At 45.9% G+C, this 26,854-nt stretch overlaps 1 protein-coding gene across 1 annotated transcript in view; it reads right to left on the reverse strand.

Moving 5' to 3' along the window:
• The window catches only part of arhgap36 (Rho GTPase activating protein 36), a 109,125-nt gene extending 84,137 nt beyond the window's left edge, over nucleotides 1-24,988 (reverse strand). Inside the window, exon 1 of the mRNA XM_083639672.1 lies at nucleotides 24,895-24,988. Within this exon, the coding sequence (XP_083495798.1) occupies nucleotides 24,895-24,966 (72 nt within the window). The 5' untranslated portion in view covers nucleotides 24,967-24,988. The remainder of the gene's footprint in view (nucleotides 1-24,894) is intronic.
• Between the last annotated feature and the right edge of the window lie 1,866 nt (nucleotides 24,989-26,854).

A 26,854-nucleotide genomic window follows, 5' to 3' on the forward strand; every position in this document is an offset into this window, starting at 1 on the left:
GTGACCACCTGAAATGTGTGACCACCAGAATGTGTGACCACCAGAATGTGTGACCACCTGAAATGTGTGACCACCTGAAATGTGTGACCACCAGAATGTGTGACCACCTGAAATGTGTGACCACCTGAAATGTGTGACCACCAGAATGTGTGACCACCAGAATGTGTGACCACCAGAATGTGTGACCACCTGAAATGTGTGACCACCAGAATGTGTGACCACCAGAATGTGTGACCACCTGAAATGTGTGACCACCAGAATGTGTGACCACCTGAAATGTGTGACCACCTGAATGTGTGACCACCAGAATGTGTGACCACCAGAATGTGTGACCGCCAGAATGTGTGACCACCTGAAATGTGTGACCACCAGAATGTGTGACCACCTGAAATGTGTGACCACCAGAATGTGTGACCACCTGAAATGTGTGACCACCAGAATGTGTGACCACCAGAATGTGTGACCGCCAGAATGTGTGACCACCAGAATGTGTGACCGCCAGAATGTGTGACCACCTGAAATGTGTGACCACCAGAATGTGTGACCACCTGAAATGTGTGACCACCAGAATGTGTGACCACCTGAAATGTGTGACCACCAGAATGTGTGACCACCAGAATGTGTGACCGCCAGAATGTGTGACCACCTGAAATGTGTGACCACCAGAATGTGTGACCACCAGAATGTGTGACCACCAGAATGTGTGACCACCAGAATGTGTGACCGCCTGAATGTGTGACCACCTGAAATGTGTGACCACCAGAATGTGTGACCACCTGAAATGTGTGACCACCAGAATGTGTGACCACCTGAAATGTGTGACCACCTGAATGTGTGACCACCAGAATGTGTGACCGCCAGAATGTGTGACCACCAGAATGTGTGACCACCTGAAATGTGTGACCGCCGAAATGTGTGACTTGTGTGAGCGCAGAGGGTGCTTGTTGCTGGCTAACGACAGGACAGTGTTGTCACATATTCTGACGGTTGCTGTCAGACATGGTGAAATAATTGATTCTTTCCTGATAAGAAGCAATGCAGTCACACATTTACAAGACTGGGCGCTACTGCACACGACCATGGACTGGACATCACGAAATGAAACAAGGAAGAAGAAGAAGAAGAAAAATATGCTTCATGCGCTGGTGAGCAGCTTACGTTCAAATGAATGGGCGGCCATTTTCAATAGCATAATGCAGCGTTTTTATACAGGCATGGTTTGGAGACGACGACGGCTTCGAGTGTCGGAGACGCCCTGCTGAGTGAGCGCAGGTCCAGAGTGATCCACCAGGAGGCAGTAAATCAGACAGAAGCAGCATGAGATACAACATGAGACCCAAGGCCAACACGCAACACACACCGCCGCCAAGACACACACACAGACGCACGCATGCATGCAAACACACACATACGCGCACGCACGCACGCACGCACACAGACACACACAAACACACGCACGCACGCACGCACACACAAACACACGCGCGCACGCACGCACGCACACAGACACACACAAGCACACGCACGCACACACACGCACACACACACACACACACACACACTCACAGACATGTATGATATAGCCTACAGGTGGCGAGACTAAATGAACGTCATCTGTCTCTTTCCATTTGTGTGTGTGTGTGTGTGTGTGTGTGTGTGTTTTCATTCATTCGCACTACTCAAGATTGAGGGCCAACACACACACATATGCCAAGACTAACAGGGTTTGGCATATTAAAGGAGGCACATCGACACAAAATAGATCTCGCTCTCTCCTACTAAGGGCTTTTCACACTGCATGCTCTTATACCCCGTTCAAGACAACTCGGACCACCGGAAAAAATGGGTTCCGACCTGTAAAAAGTGAATTGAACGGTCCAGGCCGGAATTACAGCTCGGAAATTTGGGTATCATTCAGAGCTCCGCTTTGTCCGAGTTGACGTCATATCCACACATCTCATCCAAAATGTTGCATTACTGCCTCCACTTCCCAGAACCCTCCATGGTTTTTCCCAGTGTTTTCCCTCCGACCGGGAAGTGCAGCGTGAACGCAAATATGCCTGGGGCGGAGGTTCTGAATTGAAACTTCCAGTGGTCCGAGTTGTCATGAATGCGGTATTAGCCCGGGTCTATCTTAGCCCCGGGCTACGAATAGGGCTAAGATAGCCCCGGGCTAACTTAGCTCCTTTTCACACGCACATTAAGCTAACCCAGGTTAAGCTAAACCCAGGGCTATGCAATTCACACTGCAGTTTATACTAGCCCTGGGTATAGAGCCCAGGGCCGTTGGAACCAGTGCTGCTAGATAATCTACAGCTAAGTTTACAGTGGCAACTTTTAGCCCCGTGTATAGACGCAAAGTCAGCTCCTGCTCCAGAGCAGGGCCAGCTAGCCCTGGGATGAAGTCGGGACTCGGGGTTAGCCCGCTTTGGAGTGTTCCAGGACGTTCCAGGCAAGTGTGAATGCTCTCTAGTGTGGCTATTCCATCCTCTCACACACAAACTATTAGACACATATATATATATATATATATATATATATAGAGAGAGAGAGAGAGAGAGAGAGAGAGAGAGAGGGGAGAGAGAGAGAGAGCATGGGAATGAGCACTTCCATGTTTCCTGTTTTCTTTCCTGCTCCCTGCAGCCTTAGATTTACATGGAGGCCAGAAACTCTCAGGTTAAGAAGCATCCTGTCATAATTTCAATGAGGGTCTTCTCAGGACACCTGTGAATCACACGCCACCTTTCGACTGCACGGTACCAGCTCATCTGGCCTTGACCTTTTTGGTTTTCCACTGGGCAAACATCGCGCTGAGCCGGTACTTTTTTTTACCACCACCTGCTGTGTTTGCTAGTACAATAGCTGACACGAAATAAGCTAGGTTTCAAACGGTTCCCTAGCAACACAAGTCCGTGAAAACCGTCTATACTGATTGGTCAGAGAGAATTGTCATTATGCTAACGATAGATAGCAGTTTCGCTTACCCTCTTGTGTGTAGGATTCCCCAAACTCTCCCAGATTTCCCAGCAGTATTTTGTCTTGCTACCTTCAGCGTCTTGTGAAATAAAACCGGTCTCCTTGCTCAGCCTTAACAGACGGCCATTTTCAGGTGTTTTGGAGAGAAACGAAAGGCTCTGCCTGAACCCTGAGCCTCCTCCCACTAGGCCGGCCTGCTGAGCCACGACACCTCCTTGCCACACGGGGCAGCACTTCACTGAGCTCGGCCTGCCGCCATGCCTTCTCCCACTGTCCTGACTGGCGCACAGGCATTTAGAATATCTGTGTGAATATGTGTGTGTAGCCATACACACACACACACACACACACACACACACACACACACACACACACACACACACACACACACACACACACACACACACACACACATACTGTATTCTATTAAGAAACAGTGTATCATATCAGGACATATCAAGAGAAGATGATGACCAAACATTACTTGAAGCAGCCACAGTGAGAAAATATGCCCCTATTTTAGATGTTGCTAAAGAACTTGAAGAAAAAGAAGTCCCAAGAATCTACTATCACCGAAAATGTCGAAGCCTATTAGATACTCTGAGAACGAAAGCCATAGAAACCATTACTGATAGCTGGTGTGAATACCTGTACGTCAAAATGGCCAAGTATAAGATCTTCATCAAAAGCATTCCCCAACATTCTTCTCAGAATGTAATGAATATGTAATGAATTCACGGTCTTAGGGGGAAAAAATCAGGATGCTGATCCAAAGGACGTGCATATAACCGTGCTGTCAGGCTCCATAAGCACTGATGAGACTCGCATGGGCAGAGTTCACACCGTGGGTTGAGGACAGCATTCCAGAGAGGAGTGGGAAGATCAAATCATTCTTAAGACAATGTGAAGGACATGGCCAGTGACCTGAACCAACAGACGTTGAACAATCGGCTGCAAAGTCCACCCTTAGATGAGCTGATAACCCTGTGGAACACCTCTGTCACAACAATGGAGAGCTCTCTGCATTCTGGGTGTCATACGCTGACATGGTAGAGGACGTATTACTTGGCCTCATGCGTGCCCCTCGTGAGAGGGAACTGGGAGCTGCACCTCCATTGCTATAAGAACCATGATCCCATGGTGCTTATTTGCCTATGATAAAAGAAATGATGCCAGGTACCTGTCCCCTTACTTAGCACAGATGGCAAACTTCCCAGAGAAGCATCCTTCCGAGTATGAGGCCTTCAAGACAAGTAACAACCCCTTTGGAGGGCTCCCTGTGGACCAGGCTACTGAAGTCACAGTTAACAAAGACACACAGACGTCCACTGTTGGCATAGAGGTTTGTCGGGCTCAGTCATCGGGCCTGTAACTGTCCCAAAAAAAAATTCACTCTGAAGATGTATGTGTGTTGCAAATGGCCTCAGGTGTACTGACATGTGTAGACTGGCAGACTGTGAGAACCAGGCAGCCACCTCAGAGAGTGTGGAAAGTTCTGATGAAGATGAAGATGTGGAAGACATGGAAGACTTGGAAATAAGTGTGATTATTAGGTTATTAAAGTATGTAAAACAAAGTATGCTAAGTTTTGTATTATTATTATTTTTTAACATCTGTACTGTACTACAGTAGTCTCGGCTCCCAGACAATTGCAGAGCGCCTGGGTTTTTTATTGACTCTTCCAAAATAGACACATATTTTTCTAGAAACCAATATATCATTGGATAGGTCTAACTGAGCTGAAAACATTGATAAGTCACATGGCATGCTCTGTGGGCCATATATGAATGATGATCAATATTAATTGTTTTTATTTTATTACTATTTCCATGTTTTTGGGGAGATTTATGCTTTTGAAATATGGCTGTATTGAAAGAAAGTGTTTTGGAGTTAAGTTCCCAGTAAAAAGTCAACATGTAAACGGTACCCATGGGCAAAACATTTACACCACCTGAGTATACCTTTATAAACTGTATCATAAATGTTGTATTTTAAATGTTGTATTTAACATATTGAGATCACAAATTTTACAGTTACATTTGTAGTCAAGGAGAAGGAGAACACATTCAGTTGCATTATTATCCATGGGATATTGGTTATAATGGTGATATTGCCTTTTAAATGTAGATTATGTACCAGGCGAGGATACAAATAAATAGAAAATCCTTCATTGTATTTCCATTTACTCTGGAATAGATGTAGGTTGACTTACACTGGATTCATATTGCTGAGCTTGTTACCTATCAGAGAAGATCAGAAACATGCATATAGGCCTTGTGGTTTGGGAGCTATCATGATTTGATTTGGGGGATGTCATTTCAGGCAGGAGACCTGAAGAATATGCTTGGTGGTGTTATACAATGGGTGATATAGCACACATTTGGAGGCAACTGCTGCATCACTATCACATATTTTCTAGCAGTAAGGGTGTATACCTTGTCAAAAATAACTATAGGGTAACAGCCTATAAGCATGCATATACACGTTTACGCATGCACACACACGCACGCACACGCACACATACACACACACACACGCACACACACACATGCACACACACACACACACACACACACAACACACACGCGGATGTTATCTGTGCCTTTCCGGAGCAAATGATTAGTCTCGAAGCTACTGATTACTACTAAGCTACTGATGGCCTAACCACTTCCCTGATCTGCATGATGTTAGCACTGCTCTCATTATCCATCCTCCATTCCATTAAAGTAGAACTAAGTGAGACTTCTACCACCTCATACAGCACAAACATAACCATCATGTATCTCTACCACCCCATACAGCACAGACATAACCATCATGTATCTCTACCACCTCATACAGCACAGACATAACCATCATGTATCTCTACCACCTCATACAGCACAGCCAACCATCATGTATCTCTACCACCTCATACAGCACAGACATAACCATCATGTATCTCTACCACCTCATACAGCACAGACATAACCATCATGTATCTCTACCACCTCATACAGCACAGACATAACCATCATGTATCTCTACCACCTCATACAGCACAGACATAACCATCATGTATCTCTACCACCTCATACAGCACAAACATAACCATCATGTATCTCTACCACCTCATACAGCACAAATATAACCATCATGTATCTCTACCACCTCATACAGCACAGACATAACCATCATGTATCTCTACCACCTCATACAGCACAAACATAATCATCATGTATCTCTACCACCTCATACAGCACAAACATAACCATCATGTATCTCTACCACCCCATACAGCACAAACATAACCATCATGTATCTCTACCACCTCATACAGCACATACATAACCATCATGTATCTCTACCACCTCATACAGCACAAACATAACCATCATGTATCTCTACCACCCCATACAGCACAGACATAACCATCATGTATCTCTACCACCCCATACAGCACAGACATAACCATCATGTATCTCTACCACCTCATACAGCACAGACATAACCATCATGTATCTCTACCACCTCATACAGCAGAGACATAACCATCATGTATCTCTACCACCCCATACAGCACAGACATAACCATCATGTATCTCTACCACCCCATACAGCACAGACATAACCATCATGTATCTCTACCACCTCATACAGCACAAACATAACCATCATGTATCTCTACCACCTCATACAGCACAGACATAACCATCATGTATCTCTACCACCCCATACAGCACAGACATAACCATCATGTATCTCTACCACCTCATACAGCACAAACATAACCATCATGTATCTCTACCACCCCATACAGCACAGACATAACCATCATGTATCTCTACCACCTCATACAGCACAGACATAACCATCATGTATCTCTACCACCCCATACAGCACAGACATAACCATCATGTATCTCTACCACCTCATACAGCACAAACATAACCATCATGTATCTCTACCACCTCATACAGCACAGACATAACCATCATGTATCTCTACCACCCCATATAGCACAAATATAACCATCATGTATCTCTACCACCTCATACAGCACAGACATAACCATCATGTATCTCTACCACCCCATACAGCACATACATAACCATCATGTATCTCTACCACCCCATACAGCACATACATAACCATCATGTATCTCTACCACCCCATACAGCACAAATATAACCATCATGTATCTCTACCACCCCATACAGCACATACATAACCATCATGTATCTCTACCACCTCATACAGCACAAATATAACCATCGTGTATCTCTACCACCCCATACAGCACATACATAACCATCATGTATCTCTACCACCTCATACAGCACAGACATAACCATCATGTATCTCTACCAGCTCATACAGCACAGACATAACCATCATGTATCTCTACCACCTCATACAGCACAGACATAACCATCATGTATCTCTACCAGCTCATACAGCACAGACATAACCATCATGTATCTCTACCACCTCATACAGCACAGACATAACCATCATGTATCTCTACCACCTCATACAGCACAGACATAACCATCATGTATCTCTACCACCCCATACAGCACAAACATAACCATCATGTATCTCTACCACCCCATACAGCACAGACATAACCATCATGTATCTCTACCACCCCATACAGCACACATACTGTATAACCATCATGTATCTCTACCACCCCATACAGCACATACATAACCATCATGTATCTCTACCACCTCATACAGCACAGACATAACCATCATGTATCTCTACCACCCCATACAGCACAAATATAACCATCATGTATCTCTACCACCCCATACAGCACATACATAACCATCATGTATCTCTACCACCCCATACAGCACAAATATAACCATCATGTATCTCTACCACCCCATACAGCACAAATATAACCATCATGTATCTCTACCACCCCATACAGCACATACATAACCATCATGTATCTCTACCACCTCATACAGCACAAATATAACCATCGTGTATCTCTACCACCCCATACAGCACATACATAACCATCATGTATCTCTACCACCTCATACAGCACAGACATAACCATCATGTATCTCTACCACCCCATACAGCACAAATATAACCATCATGTATCTCTACCACCCCATACAGCACAAATATAACCATCATGTATCTCTACCACCCCATACAGCACAAATATAACCATCATGTATCTCTACCACCCCATACAGCACAAATATAACCATCATGTATCTCTACCACCCCATACAGCACATACATAACCATCATGTATCTCTACCACCTCATACAGCACAGACATAACCATCATGTATCTCTACCACCCCATACAGCACAAATATAACCATCATGTATCTCTACCACCCCATACAGCACAAATATAACCATCATGTATCTCTACCACCCCATACAGCACAAATATAACCATCATGTATCTCTACCACCCCATACAGCACAAATATAACCATCATGTATCTCTACCACCCCATACAGCACAGACATAACCATCATGTATCTCTACCACCTCATACAGCACAGCCATAACCATCATGTATCTGTGGGAGGCTGATAGGTTTGTTAATGAATATCAATGACTCAATGATTACTTTGACCTCTCAAAACACTGTCTGGTCCAGACTCTACTTTGAAGGAAAACTAGCGGGTGGGTGGATCACGCTATTCCCGCCAGTTCCCCTCCCCCCGAACAGTTGCCCCGACCGACCAGAGGAGGCACCACTGCATGCAGCGACCAGGACTCATATATAAATTGAGAGATGAGATCTGGAGCAAACAGTAAATTTTAGCAAATTTAATAGGTGCAACAAATAATGACTAACGTTTCGACACTAAACGTCTCTTCCTCAGAGTCAAAACTCATATATAGCCTTAATCCGGCTTCCCACCCACAGACACAACCAATTGTGCCTGTATGGCCGCCCGGCCAAGCCAGAGGTAACACTGGGGCTCGAACCTACGACCCTCATGTTGGTAGGCAGGGAATCTACCGGTGCAGTACCGGTCCCGATCCGGACGCCCATTTTATTCCATTTGCTGTTATTCCTGTGGCTGGATCTGTTTCGCTTACCTTTTTGTTTTTGAAGTCAAAACCAAGACAAAGAGGAGCTGATAGCCGCTTGTACACTGAACACATGGTTCCTGTAGACTGCAATCAGTCCTGTAAGGTTCCTTCCATTAATGGATCAGTCCACATTGTCAATGCAGTCGACAGAAGAGTCAGATGATGAGATCTATATGGAATCAGAACTTTCTCATTCTGGCTGGGTGTAGTAGAGATAGTCATATTCCTGAACCGATTTTGAATCATGGTCAATGGAATTGACAGATTTCAAGATTAATGCATGGAAAATAGGAAAACAACAACTATGCGACCAACAGCAAGTATAGGTCCCATGACACTCAAGATCCATCCTTTTCTGGATTCTCCGACACGTTGAGTCACTCCACATTCCAGGCTGGTGGCGGCGCCATAAGGGTTCGAGAACAGAGCTTCTGATCAGGAAAGTTTCTATCCTAAAATGAACAAGAAATGCTCGCCTAGCTCTCCCTTCACCTACAGTCAAGGCAGCAACCCCCTGTTGTTCTGCTCAGTGACCAGCAGCAGTAGAATAGTGTCGTCATAATGGGTAAGTGAATGTCTGGTACTGTCCAGTAGGGGGGTGGGGGTGGGAGCGGTGGGGAGACAAAAAGAAACATGCCGTCTAAGCCAACCTTTCCAAATAAGGGCAACAAAAAAAATCCTATTTTTGTGACAGCAAATAGAGTGAAAGTTCAAGTTCAATAAATGTATTTATTTATCCCCAGTGGGACAATTGGTTGTGCAGCACTGGGACGCATGCTGTATATTTAGCACACATAAAAGACAGACTGTGGTATAGTAGTACAGACTACATTTAGCACACATAAAACACAGACTGTGGTATAGTAGTACAGACTACATTTAGCACACATAAAACACAGACTGTGGTATAGTAGTACAGACTACATTTAACACACATACATGTAAAAGACAGTCTGTGGTATAGTAGTACAGACTACATTTAGCACACATACATGTAAAATACAGTCTGTGGTATAGTACAGACTACATTTAACACACATACATGTAAAAGACAGTCTGTGGTAGTAGTATAGACTACATTTAGCACACATACATGTAAAATACAGTCTGTGGTATAGTACAGACTACATTTAACACACATACATGTAAAAGACAGTCTGTGGTATAGTAGTACAGACTACATTTAGCACACATACATGTAAAAGACAGTCTGTGGTATAGTAGTACAGACTACAGGACACCAGTTTCCCAACACATCCACTTATTTAAGGTTAACCGTTTAAGAGGAATATCCGATTAACGATTTCAAAATTGCTGCTTTGTGTCGTAAACCTCACGGGCGCCTGCGCAAATAGCAGCATGCAGTAATCAGTGACCGGGATACGATCATGTATACAGGCATATGAATAAGCAGATTTAGCTGGGTTCCATGTAAACGCCATATCCCCAATATGATCAAAACTGGGATAAGCCTCATAAGCAGGATACGCAAGTCCATGTAAACGCAGTCAGTCAATTGTCACTATCAACCTGGATGCGCCCTGAGCACAGACTAGCCCCACCTCCCACCCTGCATCATACAGTATGTCACTGTAAAGGACTTTATATTTTGCACTTTATAATTTGAGATTGTTTTTCTGTCTTGCTTTGTCTTCTACTATTGATGTGAGGCTGCATACTTGCACCAAGTCAAATTCCTCGGTTGTAATCTGATGACTTACTGTGGCCATTAAAGTTAATCTTAAACTTCCCAAAATAGACCTACTTGTAGGACTCCACTGTTTCTAATGTATATTCTGGCCATCAGACACTGTACTGACAGGAGAGGAGAACGTCTAAAATCAATACACATATCCTAGTCTTTGACACATTCAGACACTGTAGCCTACTGACAGGAGAGGAGGATGTCTAAAATCAATACACATATCCTTAGTCTTTGACACATTCAGACACTGTACTGACAGGAGAGGAGAACGTCTAAAATCAATACACATATCCTTAGCCCCCGTTCACACCACACGCCGAAGCAACGCTCAACCTAAGCTCAACCTACGCTGAACCCACAAGTTTCATTTAGGCGTCGAAGCCGTTCACAGTTCACACCACCCGCGCACGTGTCACGCCGAAGCCACGCTCGCGTCTGGCTCAAGCGATCGTTCAGGATTCAGTCCTATTTTCCAAGGGTGACGCGTGAAGCTCGAAGCTGCCAGGCATGAAGTCAATGGGAGTTGTGGGCGGGTTCAAGGCACGCCGAGGAGGCGCTGAGAGGAAAAGAGAAGGCTTCTTGTGTGAACGGTTAGGCGTCAGTTCAACTTGTGCCTGCTTCAAGCGTCAGCTCAGTACGTTCGGCATCCTGTGTGAACAAGCTTAGTCTTTGACACATTCATAAAAAAAAAATCATGAGACCAAATTGAAAAATAATTGAAAAATCACACATCTATCTGTATTGCAACCACCACTGCTCCTGTTCTAAAGTTATAGATCAAATGTTCTCTGAAAAGTTCCACAGGGAACCAAAAGCCACAACTCTCATCTTTCAATCTGCTACTCCGAGCTGTTCCCTGCACGTCTCGATGATGGAGAGGAGAAGAGGAGAAGACATTTTTGACTAATTGGTCTCGGAGGAGAATGAGCCCGCAGTAAAATGACGGATTAGACAGAATGGCTGCAGCTGTATGGACTGAAGGATGGCAGGGCAGGGAGCAGAGAGAGGCACAGCTGGGACACATAAACCTCTTGGATTTATGGAAGCCTGTTGAATAATGTCAAAATGTGCAGTACCACCAGCTGTTCTTATGCCTGAATAACTGACATTGTAGAAATACCTGACACTGACAGCGATGAGATGAAGCACCAGCACAGACCCAGACTGGATGAAGGGATCCTACTGTAGCCTACAACTTGGTGTGAGATGTTTGATGGTTCTGATGTAGACCTGCCAACCTTGGGATGTTGACGACCACAATCATAGTGTGAAGCTCAAAACTGTCTTTTGGGCTTAACACTTAGTTCACATGCTTTCGCACCATTTCACGTTGCACATGCTCATTTCCCCAGTCACCGCTGTCTGCAGTTTTCATATTTTTCTCATCCGTTTTAATTTATGCAGAATTATTCTGAGATATCTTGTATACTATATTGACTACATTTAATTTTCTAGACTATTTTCTTTCTACTATGTGAGCTTTCTACTATGCCATGTTTTCTTTGACATAGTTGGATTATATATAGTAATATCTAGCTATTTTTGATAGGGCTATTTTTAACAATCCTATATTTTTTTGCATTTCCTAGTACTGTTCTTGATGACTTTTCACTTTGAGTGTAAGCTGGCAATAAATTGTGAACTCTTATTCTTTTTTTGACGTATTGATTGAATGATTGCCTACAATGTATTTATATGTCCTGTCCGCTTTGTGCATTACAACGCTGATGAAGACGTCTCTGACCCAGATTGATTAAAAGTACCCACTCAACGCCACATCATCAAGTTATTCAACGTATCAATCAGCTATGAAGAAATCAATCAATACAATCATACCTTCTTGAGAAGAATTCATCCATCCAGTTCCAATGTATTGGAGAGAAGGTAGACATCTCTACGGCCGAGACTGGGCCTTGGTAAAGGGACAGTCCACTACTCTGGGTTTATTACCAGGTATTGTTGTGCGTCTGTGTGTGTGTGTGTGTGTGTGTGTGTGTGTGTGTGTGTGTGTGTGTGTGTAGGTGTGTGTGCGTGTGTGTGCGTGTGTGCGCGCGCGGGTGTGTGTGTGTGTGTGTGTGTAACGTGTATGTGTATGTGTGTGCGTCGGCACGCTTCCAGCGACGGAGGGCCTGAATCACTAGTTAAATTTCCAGGAAGCATGCGATGAAATCTGATTGGCTGCCCAGGCAGGATGGGCAAGGTACGCAGTGGCCCTGCGAAGAGGCTCGTTGTTGTTGTTGTTGTTGTTATTATTATTATTAATTTAAGCTTTATTCAGGGGAGTCTCACTGAGAGCAATGCTCTCTTTTTCAGGAGCGGCCTGTTCACATCTGCTGGCCACTGAGCAGCTCCACTGGAGCGGTTGGGGTTAAGGGCCTTGCTCAAGGGCACCTCAGTCGGTGGGTAGGACCCCTGAGCTCTTGGGCCCCTGGGGCCTGTACTACGAATGTTGGATAAGAAGATCCAGGATCTGTCCCTTGATCTGGTTTGTCTAAACCAGATCAGCTCGATTGTAGTTAACTTGTACTACGAACGTCGATTGCCATTCGTTAACGCGAACCAGGTTTTTCTAATCAAGCTCACAGCTCGTGCACATGAAAATGCCCGTGCACTGGAGCTCGTGCCCGCAAAAGAGGCGTGGTTTTTAACAACTGCCAATCACAGTGCAATATGGACTGCTCCAACTCTGACAGCGCCAGACACGCCTATTTCCTCATTGAATGAAACCGCAAATACAAATCTGCGTTGGATATTATTACTGTTCCCGAATGACTGTCTAAAGTGACCACTTTTATCCACACCAGTAATTTCTTTGAAGAGCGGTTTCGTAGGCTATCTACAGCTCTCTATCTACAGTCTTTTGTGGAAGCAATGTGTAATCTATCTCAGTCCAAAATCCGTATGTATAGACCATTTAGGCTCAATGAATAATAATGATCTCATGATGTGTTTAGCACTGTGCGACTAAACACATCATGAGATCATTATTATTTGATTGAATAATTCCTATAGGCTAATCAAAAAAAAAAAAAAATGATAATAAAATTAAAAAATGCTTCTGAACTGAATCGACACGGTACGTGCGGGCATAGATTTCATTTATAAAAAATAGCCTATTTTGTGGTCACATATATAGGCTATTGTCAGCAGAGTCGCATATCTCCATATTTCATATAATGATGCTGGAAATATGAAGTTCAATCACATCATACAGGCCAAAAGCAACACAGTTGCAGCTGCAAAATGCAGGAGTAGCCTAGATATGAATCATCTTAATATTGTAGCGATCCGGGGTTTTACATGTAATGTGGTGTTTCCGTGTTTAGCTAGGAACTGATGTGTGTGGGTGTGTTCCTGGGGGGAAGTGTGTGTAAGGTGCCATCCTGTCTCGTGGCAGGAGTCAGTCTGGATATGTGAGCGAGCTGACTGGTCGTGTGTATAGCTAGCAGCGAAGCTACCGCTAGGAGCTGTGTGTGAAGCTAAGAATAAAAGCCTGTACCAACTACAAGTCTCCGGTTCCTTGGGCGAATACCCGATTCGCTACAATATGATTAAGATGATTAATCATCATGATGATGATATGTGCAGGTGATCCCATATTAAATTGCTTAGATGTAGTAGGCTATTCTAGCATGTAGGCTATGACCATTTCAATTCCAACCCAACGTCAGTCTCAGCTCCGTTGCGCACACGGCACCGTGCGCTTTGGAGACGTTTATGTAACCTTTTTATGCCGGTTTAGTGATATTTCTCCACTCACTATTCAGCTGCAATCGATCAGCGGGGTCAAACAATGTATCTAGGCTACTTGAGAGCATTAAAATGAATATATAAAAACATATTCCAAAGTGGTAAGTAGGGCTTAATTAAATTATTCGTCCTTGATTAATTCAACATTACAATTCGTGCTCCTTCCTAGATGGGAAACTCATCCAGAAAGGGGTTGGCCATTTTTCCAAACTGCTGATTCGATTGGTTCGTGGGCGGTGTATTTAAGGTCTAATCTTATCCTTGCAACTTAACCTGCTGCGGACCAGGTTAAGTGTGAAGCATAAGTTGCTATGGAAATATATGTCAGTAAGAAGTTAACTTGCTTTGTAGTACGGCTAAACCAGGTTTAAACCTGAAGTTACCTCGCTAAACCACTAATCTTGCTTTGTAGTACAGGCCTCTGGGCCCGTTCGGTAATACATCCCTGGTGATGATGTCACTTATTATGCTTCTATGGGAAGCCCAGGTAGACCTAGATGATGGAGGAGGTTATATGCCTCTCTACTGGACCGTGCTCAATGGTCACCTGGACTGCGTCCGGATCCTCCTGGAAGCCGGGGGCGACCCCAACAGAAGAAAATACACCCCGGTCTACTGGGCTGCCTATAGGGGAAGGCTGGAGATACTGCAGGAACTCATCAGGTTCCGTGCCGCTGTTGACATTGATACCCTCTGGAGGTCTCCTCTCTACAGTAGCGTTGTCTATGACCACCTGGACACCTGCACCCTGGTGACCTGGAAGCAGGCACAGCTGGAGGTGAAGGCGGATCCCCGAGGCACTCAGGGTCGTTCTGGAGAACAAGAGATGTCCTCACAGTCTGGCCCACGTGTGTCGGATCCGGATCCGCCAAGCGCTGGGCACACATCGCCTGAACCAAGTCAACTCCAAACCACTAACACGAGTGATGAAGGACTTTGTGCTCCACCAAGACTGACTTAAAGGACTGTGAATGTGTTTCAAACAAATCCAGGACTAGAGATGAAATACCATCAGCATGCACCACTTGTAGCAAATCCTACTAGTATAATTGGAGAGCTGTGTGTCCGTGTGTGCTCGGTTCACCGGTTTATCGGTTTACTTGAGTAAACCAGTTGAATCAGTACTTTTACCAGTCTTCTTTACTTTTTTTACACAAGTAACTGTACTTCTAATTAAGTAAATAATGTGTTTACTTTTCCCATCTCTGATTCATTAAATTGTTTCTTATTATTATGTTAAATATGTTGCATACCCCTGAAACCAGAAATGGTGGCAGGTTGGGCTTGAACGAGAACCCAAAGAAATCCCAAAGTCTTCACAGGACCGGAGTGGATGGAGGGCTTTCCTCGATGGCCTACATGTATGTTCCTCAGGGAACCTAAGTAAGTAAGTAAATATGTTGCTAGGATGAGGGCTAAATGTGACCCACAAAGTTGACAACAGTGGGGTAGGTTTACCTAACTACTTAGCAACATTACAAGCAGCCGAGCAAACAAGCAACACAAAGGCACCCGATTGGATTGCTGTCACCAATAGACTCAGTAGACTCAGCGTCATCAGCCCCATTCCTATCGCTGATAAACCTGCTAGTGGGTCGGAATGGCTGTCATCAAACAACTTTATATTTAGGCAAATAAAACAGTTTAGGATTAGGTCTAGGGGTAGGGGTAGAATTAAGCAACACAAAGCGTTAAAATATGATTTACACGTGAAATGTAAACCTATGGCTGATAACGACTCACTGATAAACGACCTTCTGCGCCTACTAGCAGGTAAGTAGGGCCTACTAGCAGGTAAGTAGGGCCCTACTAGCAGGTAAGTAGGGCCCTACTAGCAGGTAAGTAGGGCCTACTAGCAGGTAAGTAGGGCCTACTAGCAGGTAAGTAGGGCCCTACTAGCAGGTAAGTAGGGCCCTACTAGCAGGTAAGTAGGGCCCTACTAGCAGGTAAGTAGGGCCTACTAGCAGGTAAGTAGGGCCCTACTAGCAGGTAAGTAGGGCCTACTAGCAGGTAAGTAGGGCCTACTAGCAGGTAAGTAGGGCCTACTAGCAGGTAAGTAGGGCCCTACTAGCAGGTAAGTAGGGCCTACTAGCAGGTAAGTAGGGCCCTACTAGCAGGTAAGTAGGGCCTACTAGCAGGTAAGTAGGGCCTACTAGCAGGTAAGTAGGGCCCTACTAGCAGGTAAGTAGGGCCTACTAGCAGGTAAGTAGGGCCTACTAGCAGGTAAGTAGGGCCTACTAGCAGGTAAGTAGGGCCCTACTAGCAGGTAAGTAGGGCCTACTAGCAGGTAAGTAGGGCCCTACTAGCAGGTAAGTAGGGCCCTACTAGCAGGTAAGTAGGGCCCTACTAGCAGGTAAGTAGGGCCCTACTAGCAGGTAAGTAGGGCCTACTAGCAGGTAAGTAGGGCCTACTAGCAGGTAAGTAGGGCCTACTAGCAGGTAAGTAGGGCCTACTAGCAGGTAAGTAGGGCCATACTGGCCGATATGAATGGAGTGATAAGACGCTGATAACGCCGATTGAATCATGTGACAACAGTCAAATCGGTTGACAAAGGTCACAGCAGCTGATTGGATGTATGGATGGATAATTTAGATAGATAGATAGATAGATAGATAGATAGATAGATAGATAGATAGATAGATAGATAGATAGATAGATAGATAGATAGATAGATAGATAGATAGAGTGAGTGAGTGAGCAGAGACACATAGACAGAGAGAGAGAGAATGAGGGGGCAGAAGGACAGAGACAGAGGAAACTGCAGAAGTTGGAATGAGATGCGGCCACATAGAGCCAAATTATGTTCCAGACTCACAGACACAAATCAAAAAGACAAGAACCGCTCGAACGTCAAGTGAAAAATATGACCGTGCCATACGAGCTATTACGCATAACCCAGTTAAATAAATATGTGTAGCATTTTTGGGAGGTGCGAATGAGGACAGAGAGAGAGAGAGAGAGGGGGAGAGAGAGAGACACCAAGGCATGACAGATGGGCAGACGCAGAAATAATAGTTTGAGAGAAAACTGATGCAGCTGTCTGGTAATGTCTGAGAGGAAGGGAAGGAGAGAGAGAGAGGGAGAGGGAGAGACAGAGAGAGAGAGGGAGAGAGAGGGGAGAGGGAGAGGGAGAGGGAGAGACAGAGAGGGAGAGAGAGAGGGAGAGACAGAGACAGAGAGAGAGGGGAGAGAGACAGAGACAGAGAGGGAGAGAGAGGGGAGAGAGACAGAGACAGAGAGGGAGAGAGAGAGGGAGAGACAGAGACAGAGAGGGAGAGAATGAGGGAGAGACAGAGACAGAGAGGGAGAGAGAGGGGAGAGAGACAGAGAGGGGAGAGAGACAGAGACAGAGAGACAGAGACAGAGAGAGAGAGGGAGGGGAGAGAGACAGAGAGAGAGAGAGAGGGAGAGAGAGGGGAGAGACAGAGAGAGGGAGAGATAGAGACAGAGACAGAGAGAGAGAGGGAGAGAGAGAGAGAGAGAGGGGAGAGAGACAGAGAGAGGGAGAGGGAGAGAGAGAGAGAGAGAGAGAGGGAGAGGGAGAGGGAGAGAGAGAGGGGGGGAGAGTTTAATACGTGCTATTAACTTTAAGATGTAGAGTTGGCTTGGCTCTGTCACTCTTGGCCAAGTGATGCTCCAAAGCAAATGACAAAAGCTCTCAATCCTCAGTCTGTAGAAAATGACACAGGTGCGAACACACACACACACACACACACACACACACACACTTCACGGATGGGCATCTGCCAAATTAGTAAAAAATTTAAACTTTAATCTCTCTAATAAAAACCCCTTGAGTAAACTTTGACTTACTTTCCAAGTAAGTCCCAAGTCATTTTTTCTTGAGAAAGTCAAGCCAAGTCCTTCGTTAAGCCAAGTCAAGTCAAGTCACTACACAACGACGGCCTTCAGCGACACCCCCCCTCAGATCAAGGCAAAGGGGCGTTGGCTCGGCACTCACAAATTGGCGCTTGATTGCTGTGTGCTGTGTTGACAGAGCGAGCAGAGAGCTGCTGCTGCTGATGAGTCACAGATGGCTGACAGATAGCATCTAGCAGGCTACATATCTGCTCATGTCGGGACAGCCAGCAACAAGCTACGGCCATTAGAGCGCAAGACAAGGGGTGAGGCAAACACGCCCGGGGTGAGGCAGACACGGCCAGGGTGAGGCAGACACGCCCAGGCACGGCCGGGGTGAGGCAGACATGCCCAGGGTGAGGCAGGCACGCCCAGGGTGAGGCAGACACAGGATGAGGCAGACACAGGGTGAGGCAGACACAGGGTGAGGCAGACACGCCCAGGGTGAGGCAGACATAGGGTGAAGCAGACACAGGGTGAGGCAGACACAGGGTGAGGCAGACACAGGGTGAAGCAGACACAGGGTGAGGCAGACACAGGGTGAGGCAGACACAGGGTGAGGCAGACACAGGGTGAGGCAGACACGCCCAGGGTGAGGCAGACACAGGGTGAGGCAGACACAGGGTGAAGCAGACACAGGGTGAGGCAGACACGCCCAGGGTGAGGCAGACACAGGGTGAGGCAGACACAGGGTGAAGCAGACACAGGGTGAGGCAGACACAGGGTGAGGCAGACACAGGGTGAAGCAGACACAGGGTGAGGCAGACACAGGGTGAGGCAGACACAGGGTGAGGCAGACACAGGGTGAGGCAGACACAGGGTGAAGCAGACACAGGGTGAGGCAGACACAGGGTGAGGCAGACACAGGGTGAATCAGACACAGGGTGAGGCAGACACAGGGTGAAGCAGACACAGGGTGAGGCAGACACAGGGTGAGGCAGACACAGGGTGAAGCAGACACAGGGTGAAGCAGACACAGGGTGAAGCAGACACAGGGTGAGGCAGACACAGGGTGAGGCAGACACAGGGTGAGGCAGACACAGGGTGAAGCAGACACAGGGTGAGGCAGACACAGGGTGAAGCAGACACAGGGTGAGGCAGACACAGGGTGAAGCAGACACAGGGTGAGGCAGACACAGGGTGAGGTCAGACACAGGGTGAGGCAGACACAGCCGGGGTGATGTCTGCCGCCATGCAGCATCTCCCTGAATCATGCGTCTGTCTAAACAAACAAGTGAAAATTTGCAATAGCAGCAACCACAGTCATGCATTCTCACACACACCACACTGCCAATTTCCATAAATGCAGGATGGCAGGGGAGGAGCTGCCCTACCATGTACTCTGCCTCTGCCACCCTGCATTTGGAAATGCACCCCCGGCCCCAGCCCACTTTTAGCCAATTGGCATGAACTCAAACACACACGCACACACGCACACACACGCACGCACGCACACACACACACACACAATGCCAAATTTCAGCTTCCTGGGGCAAAAACAGTGGCCGACAAAGGACAGACCAACCGACTGACCGACAGCGACAGTGCGGCCTATAGATCTGCTGGTCACACAGTGCGGCCTATAGATCAGCTGGTCACACAGTGCGGCCTATAGATCTGCTGGTCACACAGAGCGACCTATAGACCTGCTGGTCACACAGAGCGACCTATAGATCAGCTGGTCACACAGAGCGACCTATAGATCTGCTGGTCACACAGAGCGACCTATAGATCAGCTGGTCACACAGAGCGACCTATAGATCTGCTGGTCACACAGAGCGACCTATAGATCAGCTGGTCACACAGAGCGACCTATAGAGCTGCTGGTCACACAGAGCGACCTATAGAGCTGCTGGTCACACAGAGCGACCTATAGAGATGCTGGTCACACAGAGCGACCTATAGATCTGCTGGTCACACAGAGCTACCTATAGAGCTGCTGGTCACACAGAGCCACCTATAGAGCTGCTGGTCACACAGAGCGACCTATAGATCAGCTGGTCACACAGAGCCACCTATAGAGCAGCTGGTCACACAGAGCGACCTATAGATCTGCTGGTCACACAGAGCCACCTATAGATCTGCTGGTCACACAGAGCGACCTATAGAGCTGCTGGTCACACAGAGCGACCTATAGATCAGCTGGTCACACAGAGCGACCTATAGATCTGCTGGTCACACAGAGCGACCTATAGATCAGCTGGTCACACAGAGCCACCTATAGATCTGCTGGTCACACAGAGCGACCTATAGATCAGCTGGTCACACAGAGCGACCTATAGATCTGCTGGTCACACAGAGCGACCTATAGAGCTGCTGGTCACACAGAGCGACCTATAGAGCTGCTGGTCACACAGAGCGACCTATAGATCTGCTGGTCCCACAGAGCCACCTATAGATCTGCTGGTCACACAGAGCCACCTATAGAGCTGCTGGTCACACAGAGCCACCTATAGAGCTGCTGGTCACACAGAGCCACCTATAGAGCTGCTGGTCACACAGAGCGACCTATAGAGCTGCTGGTCACACAGAGCCAACTATAGAGCAGCTGGTCACACAGAGCGACCTATAGAGCAGCTGGTCACACAGAGCGACCTATAGAGCTGCTGGTCACACAGAGCGACCTATAGATCTGCTGGTCACACAGAGCCACCTATAGAGCTGCAGCTGGTCACACAGAGCCACCTATAGATCTGCTGGTCACACAGAGCGACCTATAGAGCTGCAGCTGGTCACACAGAGCCACCTATAGAGCTGCTGGTCACACAGAGCGACCTATAGAGCTGCTGGTCACACAGAGCCACCTATAGATCTGCTGGTCACACAGAGCGACCTATAGATCAGCTGGTCACACAGAGCGACCTATAGAGCTGCTGGTCACACAGAGCGACCTATAGAGCTGCTGGTCACACAGAGCGACCTATAGATCTGCTGGTCACACAGAGCCACCTATAGAGCTGCAGCTGGTCACACAGAGCCACCTATAGATCTGCTGGTCACACAGAGCGACCTATAGAGCTGCAGCTGGTCACACAGAGCCACCTATAGAGCTGCTGGTCACACAGAGCCACCTATAGATCTGCTGGTCACACAGAGCGACCTATAGAGCTGCTGGTCACACAGAGCCACCTATAGAGCTGCTGGTCACACAGAGCGACCTATAGAGCTGCAGCTGGTCACACAGAGCCACCTATAGATCTGCTGGTCACACAGAGCGACCTATAGAGCTGCAGCTGGTCACACAGAGCCACCTATAGAGCTGCTGGTCACACAGAGCCACCTATAGATCTGCTGGTCACACAGAGCCACCTATAGAGCTGCTGGTCACACAGAGCCACCTATAGAGCTGCTGGTCACACAGAGCCACCTATAGATCTGCTGGTCACACAGAGCCACCTATAGAGCTGCTGGTCACACAGAGCCACCTATAGATCTGCTGGTCACACAGAGCGACCTATAGAGCTGCTGGTCACAGCGCAAAATATTTCAACCTTTAATTCTGTTTCCACTGGAGAGTTCCCTCTGTTCTGTGTGTAACTTATAGTTTTGCTCAACACAAGGATATGATGCATGATCATTATTATAAGCCTGACTTATTGTGTTATTTAGAGCACCAAGGGGTGTGAGGAGCAAAGACGGAGAAAGCATTGACGTTGTGACAGCACGTGTGTGTGGAAATAAAGCCGGCTAAAAAGTCAGCAGAACCTTTTGCTGCAAATGTGCACATTTCTCATGTGTGTGTTTTCATGAGAAAAAGAGCAGTAGGGGGGAAACATCTTGGTAAAGTGTGATCCTCTGTGAAAACCACACCGACACAAAGACTCCAAGACTACAAGACCGCAGGTTGTGCACAACAGAACAGCGACAAACGATTTCCGTGCTCGAATCACGTGTGCGAAGAGCTCTCTCTCGTCTTTGGTTTCCTGTCCCCTGCAACCTGTTGCATTCAACACCCAGTCCTGCCTCGCTGTCCTGCATGCGTGTCCTCACCACATCTCATTGTTAACAGTTGTGCCATAAATAATCGGAACTGTTTTTAGTTTGGTTGTTACATCAGTCTGGTTAAGGACATAAACCGTCCCCTATAGGTTACAATGTGATCCCCCCCCCCTTTTTTTCCCCTTTTATCTTATCTCATTGGTAACTTATAGGTACCAACATTTCATTCTTACTCAGAATTTTAACCCCTCAAATGCCAGTTTGGCACTGGCTACTTGAGCCAAAACGCCAAAAGTGTCCTCTTTGCACTTCCAGATTATTTTATTTTATTTTTTGCATTCATCGTGGAGGTAAGGCCTCTAATTTGTGGTTTCTGGTGTGTTTGAGTATTTCCCCCTATTTCCCTAGGCTTGGCATAGAGATCAATTTACCATAGTACATTTCATGTACTGGTGCCTAACGAGGGGCCAAAATGTGGAAAATAGTAAAACACCGTAGAAACTACAAATTCAAAGCCCTCACTCCAGGATGGATCCCTAACATCGGGGAATTCATGAATTAATCAAAATGTTAACATGGAAAGCAATGGGAAAACGATGACATCAAATTTGATGTCATGTACTTTTCACAAATCTTCAACCAACATCAAAAAATATTTTTATTTGACAATTCGAAGGCCTTTGGTCCAGGATGAAAGGATAAAAACACAATGTGAGTGCATTTTTTTCTCTCCAATTTTTGGAGGGTCAAAAATAGCCAAAAATTGCAATTTTGAATTGAAGTCAATGAGGACAGAATCCGTCCTAAACCAGACTGATGTTGCGAATTAGACTTTTTGGGTGACAGGAAGTGTCCCTTGCGCCGGGAGTGTCTCATTTTGTAAAACACCCAAAATGATTGACATGGGCCAATTTTGGGACCCGTGGAATTGCACACGTCTAATTTATCTAGATATGAATTTATCATAGGACGGAATCCGTCCTTAACCAGATACAAGGGTTTTAATCTTGATCTTAACAGTGATGCAAGCTGAAGGCCAAGTCCAGTCTCATCAAGATGCTGAGCGAGAGTAATAATAATAATCATAATGTTTGAGAGGAAACTTTAGAGGGCCTGCCACCTCCATGAACAAAGTATATTATAATATGACATGCATGTATCCTGTATCTATCCAGCAGTTGATCTGTATTCTGTAGTTATCAATGAATATAAATGATGAAGACCGACACCATTAGTTTGAGGTCAATGGAAAAGCCATAACTGAGATGCAATCTGCCCCGTCCATGTTTGCGTGAAGATCGAGTCACCAGGCAGAAATTATCTGACACCCAGTAACAAGTACAGTGTCAGTTACTTTCCACATTTACTAGTTACCTTGTTACAGCTGTAATCGATAACATAATCCAAACATAATCTACATGTATTCTGTTCATTTAGTCATATTTGAGGTATAAAAGGTATAAAGTTAGATAATTGAGGTTATTTATTTCAGTTTTGAATACAAACACTACTTTTCCATTAACAAGTGTCTTAATTGTCTTAATCAGCAAGCGCCATTTTTTACAATTACACTTTTTTTTTATCTCCACAAAGTGCTTTGTACTTAGTCAACTTTGTGTGTTTTTTCACCCACGTCTGTGTCTGTCAGCAGCAGAATATCTCAAAAACGTACAAATAGATTTCCATGAAATTTGACACATCAGTCAATCCAGGAATTTTGGTGATTTTGGTGGTAATCTCAAAAATGGGATCATTTTTAGCTGCGACCAGCTCTATAAGTCACTCTGTCCACAAAAGGTTCACCACACTTTAATGGGCAGTTTTCACGCTAGGAGGCTGAAATTGAATTATCAGCACACATCCCTATCCCAATAATCTCACTCCTCCCCGTCCCTCCAGCCCATCCAATCTAGTCGATGTGTCGTTTAATGGAGTGCATTAAAAAGCACCACACGTTTGATGTTTTTCCCCCATAATCCTGCAGATTCCATCCTGATCCTGCAGATAATTGAATAACTTATGTAACGCAAGTAATGACACAGCGTTTGAATAGTAACTGTAATGTGATTACTGGATTCAGGGACTGTAATGCCTTCTTACACACTACTCGTTACAGACCAAATGTAATGTGATTACAGTAATGCGTTACTTTGTAATGCGTTAGTTGCCCCAACACTGATGAGATTTTGTGCACTCAGCGTTATTATTGTGATCCTGTGTGAGTAAGGGCAATTTACAGCGCATCAGCAGATTCCACACAGAAACATAAAACACAAATAGAGATGGGTCGCATGGTGACAAGGAGACGCAAACACATGTACACACACACACACACACACACACACACGCACACTATCTCTATCTCTCTCTCTCTCTCTACTCGCACACAGTATGCATGAACACAATAAATCACAAACGGACAATATATCTGTCTTTCTCTACAGACACAAACAGTCTCAAATGAACAGTCGCAGAATCAAAATCACTATGAAATCTATCAAATCACCAAGAATAACAAAAACGCAGGAATTAGAATAAACTGGTGCCACACACACACACACACACACACACACACACACACACACACGTTACTCACCACATAGTAGAACTGCATGTCTCGTCTCACAGGTGGCTCTCCGCTGTATCCATCATACCACAATCCTCTCATCCGCTTCTCTCTTCTCCCACAAGTTCATCTAGTGTGTGTGTGTGTGTGTGTGTGTGTGTGTGCGTGCGCCGTGCGTGTGTGTGTGTGTGTGTGTGTGTGTGTGCGTGTGTGTGTGTGTGTGTGTGTGTGTGTGTGTGTGTGTGTGTGTGTGTGTGTGTGTGTGTGCGTGCGTGCGCCGTGCGTGTGTGTGTGTGTGTGTGCGTGCGTGACCCTATTCCCCCAGGCTGTAGCAGTGAAGGGTGAGCTCAGTCATCTTTAGAGTAAAGAAATGACAATAAGTGTGTGTCTCTCTCTTCTGCTTATCTGTTGCCTAATATTGCTCTCTTTCTCTCTCTCTCTCTCTCTCTCTCTGTATCACTCTCCTGTATCTCTCTCTCTCTCTCTCTCACTCTCTCACTCTGTATCCCTCTGTATATAGCTGTATCTATCTCTCTCTCTGTGTCTCTGTGTGTGTCTGTCTCTCTCTCTGTCTCTCTCTGTCTGTCTCTCTCTCTCTGTCTCTCTCTCTCTCTGCTGCACTTGTCATTACTCCTCTGTCCTCTCTCGTCCCCTCCCCTCTATTTGTGTTCACTTCTCTTCTCCTTCTCTTCGCCCCTCCGGTGCTATTTAATCCCTTCTTTTTCTGGGAAGCTGGCCCGCCTCTTCTCCTATTTCCTGATACATACTTCTCTCTTTCTCTCTCGCTCTCTGCCTCTCTCGCTCTGTCTCTCTCTCTCTGTCTGTCCTCAGTCGCCCCCCCCCCCCCTCATACACACACAAAAGTGCTAAAAGCATTATGTAACTTTAGGCATAATAGCTCGTATAACGGGTCGTATTTTTCGCTTGAGGTTCTGGTATTTTTGATTTGTGTGTCTGTCTGTCTGCCTGTCTGTCTATCTGTCTGTCTGTCTGTCTGTCTGTCTGTCTGTCTGTCTGCCTGTCTGTCTCTGTCTCTCTCTCTCTGTTATTCTACCTGTTTGCCGCCTCCCCTCTCTCTCCCCCTCTCTGGTTTCAGGAATGCTCACTCGCTCGCTCGCTTCTGTCCTCACCTTTTCTCCCCTGTTCTTCACTTCTTCCTCATCTCCTCCTCTTCTTTTTTTACTCTATCGCTCCTTTCTCTCCCTTTTCTCATTGAGCTGCAGAAGCAATAAGAAAAGCATCAATAGCATGAGAAGTTGATCTCTCTCTCTCTCTCTCTCTCTCTCGATCTGTGAGCTGATTGTGTGTGTGTGTGTGTGTGTGTGTGTGTGTGTGTGTGTGTGCGTGTGTGTGCGTGTGTGTGCGTGTGTGTGTGTCATAGATAACGTGGCGTGCTCTGCGCTGTCAGAAACAGGAAGAGTGGAGCTTGGTAGTTTGGCCCTGATCAGAGTGTTCCTGTGTGTGTGTGTGTGTGTGTGTGTGTGTGTGTGTGTGTGTGTGTGTGTGTGTGTGTGTGTGTGTGTGAAGTAGAAATGTGTGTGTCTGAGAGACAGAGAGGGGAGAGAGAGAAGGAGAGGTGCATATAATTAAATGGGGCCATTTTATTATGAAGCTGTTACAGTAATCACTTTGCTGTAATCACACACAAACACTGGCACATATTATGCACACGCACACACTAGACAGATTTGAAGTGGTCAGAGTTCATGACCCTTACTATAATCTGTACATTAAGGGCTTTCAACATATTTATACCACAGGCAGACACACACACACACACGCACGCACACGCACACACACACGCACGCACACACCCACACACATCCACACACACACACTTACAACACCACATTATAGATTAACATACATATGCCTTGCCTCATCAATGTGAGCAGACAGCTTATATTTTGTCATTACATTTCTTCTGCATCGCTTACTGAAGATTTAAGAAAGGCATTTTGATGCCTTCTAGATGACAGGAAATCTCATT

Source organism: Poromitra crassiceps (genome assembly GCF_964638095.1).
Source record: "Poromitra crassiceps genome assembly, chromosome: 7".
Lineage (NCBI taxonomy): Eukaryota > Metazoa > Chordata > Actinopteri > Beryciformes > Melamphaidae > Poromitra > Poromitra crassiceps.